The sequence below is a fragment of the Silurus meridionalis genome, chromosome 11 (assembly GCF_014805685.1).
Source record: "Silurus meridionalis isolate SWU-2019-XX chromosome 11, ASM1480568v1, whole genome shotgun sequence".
Taxonomy (NCBI): domain Eukaryota; kingdom Metazoa; phylum Chordata; class Actinopteri; order Siluriformes; family Siluridae; genus Silurus; species Silurus meridionalis.
In genome coordinates, this window is record NC_060894.1 from 12939418 (window position 1) to 12950132 (window position 10715).

The following is a 10715-nucleotide window of genomic DNA, read 5'->3' on the forward strand; positions in this document are numbered from 1 at the left end:
AGACGAGATGCTCTTGTGTAACATGTATCCCAAAGGGAAAGGGGCAAAAAAAAAATGTATAAAGCAAAAAGAGTTGAGTGAAAATACATGTCTGGTCCTTCGCTGTAGTATAATATGTCGTTGTCGGCATCGTTGTCGGCACCCACATTCAATGGACCAGTTTTGATTATATTATTATATTTTTATATATATATATATATCTATATCAATCAAAACTGGTCCATTGAATGTGGGTGCCGACAACGATTTATGGAGTGAGGTATAATCAGAGGTCGGAGCCAGCTCCAAATGGGAGTGGGATAGCTCCAAATGGAAGTGACACCTCTAAATGAGTGGGATAGCTCTAAATGGGTGGGCTCTAAGAAGGCTGTACAAACCTCCTATGGCTTTTGATTGGTTTATTTAATGTTTTTCATGGAGACAGGAAAATGCAGCTGGAACCACATGGTTTTGATGGCAGCGGTGCAATGAGTTGGAGAGATAAGCTAGTAAATCTTTTGGAAAATAAGGGGATAATAGAATTGAGTCTGCTATCACAAGATTCACCCTTCTTGCGGCGTAAGTCCCTTACACTTGCACTGTAGGTCTCCGGGCTTCAGCGATACATAATTGGCTACCTGGAGTTGCACATCATCATTTTTATCAATAGATGGCACTAACGCCCATTTACTAAGGGCCGAAGCTCCTACAATAGTTTTTCGATCAGTTTGAGGCGAAAACCTCATTGCTTCTGAAAGCTTTCCCACGTACACACCAGAAAAACTTTAAGAAGAAATTAAAAAGAAATATACTGTAAAATGACATGCACAAGCGATGCACATCGTGCAGGAGCGTAACCTAAACAAAATGCGCATGCGCGAGATTGGATAGCTACGTCATTGTGCAACCTCGATATGGTACCCCCAGCAGACGCAAGTATGATACAACTGGAATTAGAGGTACATTAACATTTGTGTTATTTTTTTTTATTGTCACTACGAAAAATATGTTGGGGTTTTTTTTTTTTTTTTAGGTTTAGATTTTGTGTGGAAAAATTTTAAAAATAGTGTTCGAAATGCCTTAGGGTTACAAAAAGTTTGCCCACGTTTTGTGTATTTGTTTTTTTATTATTAATGCACATGGAGCGTTTTGGTGCAGTGTGCCTAAATATGAACTTAGATTGTATTTTTGGATTACTCTTCAAACTTTACAAATTTAATAGCTCTAGTTATACGCTACATTTATATAGGTACATGGCTAGATTAGCAAATATTAAGGTGTCTGCCCTTCAAGCACGTGCATATTTTGCCACATTTTTGCTATTTCAGACAAAAACGCACAAGCACAAACAATTATTTGGCTATACTATTGACAGCCATAGAATGCGTAATGTGGCATCACACCAAGTGTTGCCAGGGCCAAAAAAAGACACTACAGGTGCCTGTAGTGTAAAGCACAGGTTGCTTGAAGTTGTTGCTTTAAAACCAATCATATTCCGACTAAAACACTACTTCTAGAAGGTGTACAGTAGTATCAGCATTTTCAAGTTCTTTGACTGGATGTCAGAGACCGCAATATTCATAGCTAGCTGACCGCATCTGTAGTAAACTGCACAAAAATATTCGTGTGGATTTAATAGCTGTGTGGTTTTTTTTTTGTTTTTGTTTTTGTTTTTTGTTTTTTTACATTTAATACAAAATCTCAGTGTGGTACTGAAGCTGCACTGCTTCAGATCGTAAAACCCTTCAGAGGGTGGTGAAAACAGCCCAACAAATCATCTGCACTCAGCTTCCGACCTTAGAGAACATTTACAATAAACGCTGTCTGCAAAGGGTGAGGGGCATTATCAAAGATACCTCTTACCCCAAACATGGACTATTCACCCTTCTTCCCTCAGGCAGACGCTACAGGTGCATCAGAGCAGCACAAACAGACTAAAAAAATATTTTTTTTCCTGTGGCTGTTACTGCACTGAACAGCTGATTCAGTACTGCATTGTCACTGTCATTGTTCTGTGTATTTTGCACTCCTTATCCACTGCACATTTCTTTTCCCACCATCCTTAACTCACATTTGCACTACTCTACATTCCACCCATATTTATACAGTATCATACATACATTCATACTTGTACATAACTATATCATGTAATTTGAGTATATTGTCTTCTGACTTGTCTATCTATGAATACTCTTTGCACAGTATATTGTATATTATTGTATATACCATATATTATTACCTACTGCACTGTCTGTACATTATTTACCCTCATCCCTGTATATAAGGACCTTGTACCCTATTTATCTATTGTTATCTATTGTAAATAAGCCACTGCACTTCTGGTTAGATGCTAACTGCATTTCACTGCAGTACATGTACCTTGCACAATGACAATAAATTAGAATCTAATTGGTGACAAACAACTGAAAGAATAACGTGATTTTTTAAGAAATATGCCAATTCATGTGTTTTTATTGACAAATATAAAAAAAATCACCATATTCAGAATTATTCATACCCTTTATATTAAAATGTTTTAATAATCAATCAAAAAGCCTTTGTTCTTAATAATAAATGCTTTTTGAAGGTCTCCACAAGATTTCTACAGGTCTGCTTTGGAATGTTTCTCCACTCTTCCTTCGCAAAAGCCTTCAGTTGTTAGAGATTGGAAGGCTTTCTAGAATTGATCTGGATTTTTAACTCTCTCCACAAATTCTTAATTGGGTTCAGGTCAGAGTTCTGACTTGGCCCTTCCAGAGCTTTTATGTTGTTGTCCCTGAACCATTGCTTAACCACTCGCACTGTATGCTTGTGTGCTGACGCCACCAGGTTTTCATCAAGAATCTTGAGATCCAAGTTTTTGACAATGTTGAACATCTTGAACTTTTTGATGATAATCTGTACGGTTGATACAGGGACATTCACTTCTTTCGAAATGGCCTTGTAGCCTTTGCCTACACTATGGGCATTGACAACACATAAATGAAGATCATGACTGAGTTCTGACTAAAAATAATTAAAGCTTTGCCAGTTAATTATACTTTACAAAGCAGGTCTTACCATTTAATGTAATTAGGCTTTAACTGATTAGACCTAAATTTATTAAATTGATTATAGTCACTGGAGTGTGAAATCATGTGCACTTTCACAAAAGAAGGTTTTTTTTTTTTTTTGAGATTGGGAATAGGTTATGATTAATTTTGAACAGGCTCAAAAGGGAATCTCTAGCCATCTCTATTAGTATACAAATGAAGTTTAGCTAACACATATATGAGTTTGTGCATAACAACTTATATAAATATTAGTTTTGTAATTTTTTTTAATAAAAAAAGTATTGATTTGTCCAAGTGGTATAAATAATTTTGAGCGCAACTGTATGTGGTGCAGCTGAATTGAAAGGAGACTTGTGTCTACTAATCTTGCTTTAGTAATCCCATTCATTCTTGCCGCATGAGATACCTGTCTGTGATGCAGTGCTCTGTTATTCTGCATTTCTGAATAACATATATGGGTTCTATAGCCATGGCATCTTAATGATGGTAGTAAGAGGTGGATTGATTCAGGTAGGGATACCACTGAAGGCATAGGTGTCCACAGCCAGCCTTTCTCTAGATAAATGAAATCGTAGTGTGTGCTGTTAGATGTTTTATAGTGCATAGACATCTAAATGACATACTATTAGATCAAAGCTGAGAGCTACATTTAATTGGCTTATAATCGCAAGCATACCGTAATTTCCAGACTATTAAGCGCACCCAAATATAAGCCGCACCCACTGAATTTTACAAAGATTTTTATTTTGAACATAAATACGCCGCACCTGTCTATAAGCCTATGCATACACTGCAACTAATGCACTTTACACAGGCTTTAACGAAAGACAGTGACTGTAACGCGGCTTGTAATAAAACATTAGCCTACCAAGAAAGTCATTGTTCACTGTCTTCCTTTTTCCTTTCACAACAGTTTCTCTCAGGAGTTTATCTTTTGGCATTTATATATCACCATCGGTGAATCTTTTCTCCCGATGCCGTGCAGCTCAGAACACAGGTGAAGTGCGTTTTTTTCATGCCCGGTTGTTTTCAGTGTGACGAATGATTCGCATTTCCTGTTGCCAGTCGGAGTGAGCGGCAGGTCAAACGTCAGAGGTACCTCATCTATATTTATGATGTGGTGCGGGCCAATTCAGTGGGAGCGCATCTGATTTAATATAAAGAGTTTCATTGGTTCACCTGAACCCGTTCGGCAATTTCATTGGTCTAATGTTATGGTGCTCAGTTTTTTGGCTTGGAGTTTGTGAAACCGGGAATAACCCAGGAAAAATCCATACATTAGATCAAAGCGTGGGAAAAAAGCGTGGGGAAAAAGTACTTGGAGTACTATAAAAACGTATAGTCCAGAAAATACGGTACTTTAATAATCACCACAGCTAGCCACATCAATTATAAAAAAAAAGTTTTCTGGACCTTAATGTGCCAACATATTTCTCTTTTATTTCCAATTTAGATTTAACACAAAATGGCATCCCATTCTTCACCCTTGCCCCATGACCGGAGGAAATCAGAGGAGGAACATGATCTGGTAGATGGGCTGATCTCTAGAACAGGCTGTTCTGAACTACATCATGCAATTCAAGAATGCATGGCAGAGCATGTAGACTGGCGGAAATGCAAGAAACAGGTTCAGGACTTCAGAGAGTGCATGATGCCATTCCAGAAAGCTCAGATGGAGCAGCTGATAAAACGTAACGATTCAACCAAAGACAACGTTTAATGAAAAGTTTCCAGTTAAAGCTATTTGTTATAGTCAAAGGTATCTAATAAAGAAGACATAATTTTGTAACTTAATTTTAGATGCCCTTGTGTCTGATTTGGTTTAGTAAAGTCTGGAACTGATGTAGGGGAGGTGAGGAGGCCTGGGGTGCAGTCAGCATTCCAATTCATTCCAAAGGTTTTCAGTAGGGTTGAGGTCAGAGCTCTACAGCACAAGATCTTCCACAATACAACCTATGCAAAGTATATCTTCATCTTTTGCGACAACAAGGGAAAGAACCACTTATGGCTGGGAATGTCAGGTGTATCAGTAACTTTGTACATATAGTGTATAATTACACAAAATCACTGTGAATATCAACACACTAATTGTTCCCAGACATTTTGTCAGGACAGATTGATTGTTTTTTTTAGGATGATTGTCCTATTTAAATTTTAATATATACACACTGCACTCCACTAATATTGGCACCCTTTGGAAATATAAACATAAACAGCTGTGAGATACTGTCTTTTTAGTTTAATCTTTTGATCTTTTTTTACAAAAATCCTAAAATATCTAAAACAATTGCAAACACAATAGTATGATAAAAATAAACTTGGTTAACTATATATGAGGCCCATTTATTGGCACTCTTTTAGTCAATACTTTGTTCTACCTCTCTTTCCCAAAATAACAGTTAAAAAATAAGTTAATAAAAAGATTATTTCTTCATGCAGAATATCTCTAGATCATTTAAATTTCTCTAGGAATTTTTCCAGGGTTTTTCCCGGTTTCACAAGCTTCAAGCCAAAAAACTGAGCAACATAACATTAGACCAATGAGCTTTCTGAACGGAAACGAAAAAACGCACCTCACCTGTGTTCTGAGCTGCACTGAGTTTTTTTTTTAAACGCACGGCGATGCCAAAAGTTGAACTCCCGAGATAAATTTTTGTGAAAGGAAGGAGGAAGACAGTGAACAATGACTTACTTGGTCGGCTACTTTTTAGATACAAGCTGTTGTAGCGCATTGTATCAGGGTCAAGAGATCCAAGTTGCAACAGAAATCATATAAGCACAGACAGCTTTCCAAAACTCGTGCTTTTTTATTTTTTTGGCAACAGCGTTAAGGGTTAGTCAAAGAAACTTTGAAATCAGCATCAGAAAATAATGACATATTCCTCGTCTTGAACACACGCAGTAATACTGGAAAAATGCAGTGGCAGCCTATTCCCAAAATACCGCTATGCTACTAAAGGAAGTGCAACATATTTCACCCGTTACACCGTGTGTAACGTGTCTTTCGTTAAAGCCTGTGTAAAGTACATTAGTGTAGACTAATGTAGGCGGCTTATTTAAGTTAAAAATATATATATTTTTTTTTTATTCAGTGAGTGCTGCTTATATATGGGTGCGCTTTATAGTCCGGAAATTACGGTAGTTAAAAGAAAAGAAGAGGAATCGTATAATAAATCTGACATTACAAAATAAAGCTGTGTGTGGTAAGGCTTGCAGCAGTGATTTTTGTGTTTACATCAACACTGAATGGTGCAAGAACTTATCACTGGTGGAGTTTGTGGTGGTTAGAGGCAGAATATTTTATCTGCTGACAGAATTCACCAGTTATTTAAGTCAACGTGTACATTCTGTCTAATGCAAACGCTAAGTAAATGCATGCTGAGCAGAGCCCTGCCCCTGCTTCTCAGACCACACACATTTTCTGTGCTGATGTGTGTACACACACACACACACACACACAGTAAAGTGTGGCACTCCAGAGTAATTGATACATGCATGATAACTTTCAGTATGTTTATTTGTTACGATTATTTTTTGATGCATTATATAAATGTCATCCCTATTTAATAAAGACTGACAAAAAATGGAGAAAAACAAAAATGCTGAGCTTTTTTTTTTTTTTTTGGCTCAAGGTTTTACCAAATTCCACAGGATTTATCTCACCAATATTCATATTTCATTTATGTTTAAGTTGACTGCTATGCATGTAATAAAATGTTCAAATGGAAAAAGAAATGTAGAGTTATCATAGCTTTTTAATTCAGAAAATGTATAATGTCTATAATGCTTGTGAACACGTGACCATAACACTCATATATTAAAACAAATGTTATTTTATTTTATTTAATTTTATTAGTTGAGGTTAAGGATTTTTGATGGGACACTTGAATACCATGCTCATTCTTGTCCATTTACATAAACATTGCTAAGGGGTATTATGCAAAAAAATGCTCTTATTTATCATCACCTTTTTTTCCAAGGTACAGTAAATAGTAATGGTACAGCATACAAAGACCATACAACTGTATGTCCATACAACTGTATGTTTCCATTTGTGTGGCAACAGTTTGAGGAAGCCTCACATGTGGATATAATGGTTGCACAAGTTTAATTCTGCACGTTTGTGGCATTTAAAGTGAATTATACATTTATATTGCTTAGGATTTCTTTCTCTTATTTCATGCGACCAGTAATTTTGCATTTTAGTTCTACTGAATCTTGTTGTTTAGAAAGTGAACATTATTTTGCATTACAAATTAGTTGCATATAAAGAAAAGTATAATATATGGACCTAATATGTACACACTATATATATATATATATATATATATATATATATATATATATATATATATATATATATATATATATATATATATAGTGTGTACATATGTATATGTGTATATGTGTATATGTGTATATGTGTATATATATATATATATATATATATATATATATATATATATATATATATATATATATTAATTTCACTTTAATTTAAGGTGCATCTTGCATGTTTGTAGAGCAGTTTGATTGCCTGCATGACCTCCTCTGTTTTTAAGGTATATATAATAGGATTTAACATAGGTGGAATTGTTTGTGTGAGGGCAGTATTAATTATCCTGATATTTGTGTCTATACGCGTGGTAAGAGCTACAGTATAAATGCTAATTATTGGTAGATAAAACATTGCCACTAATAAAAGATGGGATGTGCAGGTTTTCATAGCTTTGACTTGATCAACACTATGTGCTATCTTTTGTAATGCAAAACCAATACGAACATATGAGGCAATTATTAATATTAATGGAAAGTAAAGCAGGGTAGCAGTACAGACATTTCCCATTATGGAATTTATGGTATTATCATTACATGCTAGTTTGTATATAGGGCCATGATCACAGAAATAACTATTAACTGTTGTAGATCTACAGAAGGACAATCTAGTAATTAGAGCTACAAGGACAGCATTGACACTTACAGATAGAACCCACATGACCCCAATAATGAAAATCATTGCTGCTTTGGTAACAATAGTATGATACCTTAAAGGATAACAAATAGCAATTAGTCTGTCATAGGCTAAAGCAAGCAAAGTAAGACACTGCATGGTCATAAAACAATAAACAAAAAACATATTTGACAAGCAAGCTTCATAAGATATACTCTGATTCTCAAACAGAAACAGGTCCAGAAGTTTTGGAATAAGAGCAGAGCTTCCACATAGGTCAGAAAGAGCCAAGTTAAAGACAGCTATATATTTGGCTGTGTGTAAACTGCGTGCCAAATAGATGGTGCCCATTATAAAAGAATTCCCCAAAAATGTCACAATATACACAAAGCAAAGAAACAAATAATAGTACTTTGCATGTGGAATATTATATAGTCCAGTGATGTAAAATGTAAAGGGGCGAATATATGTTGCATTTGTTGATGTTGAATAAATAGAAGTAATAGTATCAGCCATCTGGCTGCTAGATGTAACACCTGTGAAAAAACAAATATTATGACTTAGGTGTGTGTGTGTATATATATAGTATGTGTATAATAGATACACAAACAAAATTGAAGGAAAAAATGTATATATATATATATATATATATATATATATATATATATATATATATATATATATATATATACATACACACTATTGTTCTCTATTTATTATACTCTAATACTGTACCTTAATGAGGATGAAGCAGTTTGCCTGCCACACATAAGCATCAGTTGTATATATGTATGATTGTCATGACATCATTACTTACAGTACCCTGTAAATTTGCTATTCTAATTGCAATGCATTCCTATGAGATTTTCAGTCACCAAAACAAACAGCTCTAAATTCTAGTTCTGATTTCAAGACTGTCATTGTCTGAACATAAACAAAAGCTATTCCATTTATAATGCCCCAATTTATAAACAATTGTGTGATTGTTTGGCTGATCATTCCAAATGAAATGTTTTCTAGGTTTGTATTGGATTGATATCATTTGCATACAAAAACATAGTTAGCATATAGAACAATGCAAATTATCAACTATCTAGCAATTTATAAACATTTTGCTTATTTTTGTTTTCAAAAAATGCTGTAACATCTTTATCATTAACAAAGTGTCCCCTTCTAGTCTTTAAACTCAGCTCAGCCCTTCTTCTAGGAACAGAATCACAAAAATCCATTTTGATTTCTATGCTGCTGTTTGATGGGAAAATTAAATACAGTGCATCCAGAAAGTATTCACAGCGCTTTACTGGCTAATTGTAAGCAGAGTGCATAAAAGTGATGAGTGCCCAGCCAGGAGGCATCCTGGAACATAAAGTGGCCAGATGCTCCGCCATAAACAAGTCTGAGTAAACAAATAAAGTCTATGCCCATGAAACTGCTAAAGTCTTGCTAGCTCTTTTGTCTAAAAAACATTCACAAAAGGCTTGACAAGACAAATATCCTTCTAGCCAACTATGTGGCATCCCCTGCAAAGCTTCTTCCAAAGGACAACAAGGTAGAATCAACTGTCAAGATCCAGCCAGAGGCCGATGGAATGGCTTCCACTGCTGAGCTTTCTAAAGAGGTAGACTGCGACCTTCTTATGACCTGTCCATACCAAGACCAGCCAAAGGCAGGCAGTGTTCCAATATCTTGCTCCTGTTTGAAGTGTCCTAATCATTGTTCCTGGTACCTGACCCGAGCATGACTGTCTCAGTCCTGTCACCAGAAACCTGTCATTGACACCCATCCAGTTTAAAATTTGCCATCCTCCTTAAAAAACCCTATTATGGATGCCTTATTGTTTCAATGCTTTTGTTTCCTGCTTTTTTTTTTCTTTTGTATATCTCATCTTGTATGGTATTGGTGTCATTTTTCCATTAGGATGAATAAAGAATCAATCAATCTATCTAACTTTTTACATTCCCATTACTTTTTTCGACCTGTTAATGTTGTTTAATGATTGTCTGACCAGTGCTTTTTTCTGTTTATGATTTTGGATCTTTTCCAAGTGAGATACTTTAAGAATCTGAAGAGAAAAATGTTGAGATACTTTCACGGAATTAATTTTAACACTTTTCAGGGTTTAAATAGCCCCACACACAATTACCACATTCAAATAATTGACATTTAACAGTATACCAGAGTTTCTTTTTTAACCATCAAAGTTCCTCAAGGCGAAGAAGATCAAGATGCTCCAGGATTGGCCAGCAGGTTTGATTGATGTTCATGTCACCAGACATTGAGAATATGTGGGTTAGGATGAAAGAGGAAGCATGGAAGACGAAACCAAAGAATATTTATGAACTCTGGGAGGCATGCAAGACTGCTTTCTTTGCTTTTCCTGATGACTTCATCAATAAATTGTGTGAATCCTTGCCAAACCGCATAGATGCATTCCTTCAAGCTCATGGAAGTCATACAAGATATTAAATTTCGATCTCACAGCACCACTACTTAATTTGCTGACATATTTTTGTATTTGCAGTACATTTGTTTAATTTCTGTATAGGCGACAAAACTTTTGTCTTGCCAAAATTTGACCTTTCTGTCTTGATTGAATGATAAATCTTTTTTCAGTGAAACTAATTTATTTCAGTGCATTAAACATTGTTTGGGAGGGTTTTAGCTTTTCATATGAGCTATTTCTAACACCAATTGATTAATTAAAAGTCAGGTTAATAGCAGGTGTTTCTACA

At 35.3% G+C, this 10715-nt stretch overlaps 2 protein-coding genes across 3 annotated transcripts; one reads left to right on the plus strand and one right to left on the minus strand.

The window, feature by feature from the left end:
- Window positions 1–417: 417 nt before the first annotated feature.
- On the plus strand, window positions 418–4826 carry LOC124393705 (cytochrome c oxidase assembly factor 4 homolog, mitochondrial). Of its 2 annotated transcripts, none has more exons than XM_046861701.1 (2): window positions 418–558; window positions 4486–4826. In XM_046861701.1, exon 2 carries the CDS (start codon window positions 4498–4500, stop codon window positions 4750–4752), a length of 255 nt encoding a protein of 84 aa, XP_046717657.1. In that variant the 5' UTR covers window positions 418–558; window positions 4486–4497; the 3' UTR covers window positions 4753–4826. The 2 variants fall into 2 exon arrangements, with proteins under 2 accessions (XP_046717657.1, XP_046717656.1); XM_046861700.1 differs by lacking the exon at window positions 418–558 and adding an exon at window positions 681–938.
- Window positions 4827–7524: 2698 nt separating this feature from the next.
- LOC124393552 (olfactory receptor 1-like) lies at window positions 7525–8516 on the minus strand. Its single transcript, XM_046861460.1, has one exon. The coding sequence runs from the start codon at window positions 8497–8499 to the stop codon at window positions 7525–7527; it is 975 nt and encodes a 324-aa protein (XP_046717416.1). The 5' UTR covers window positions 8500–8516.
- Between the last annotated feature and the right edge of the window lie 2199 nt (window positions 8517–10715).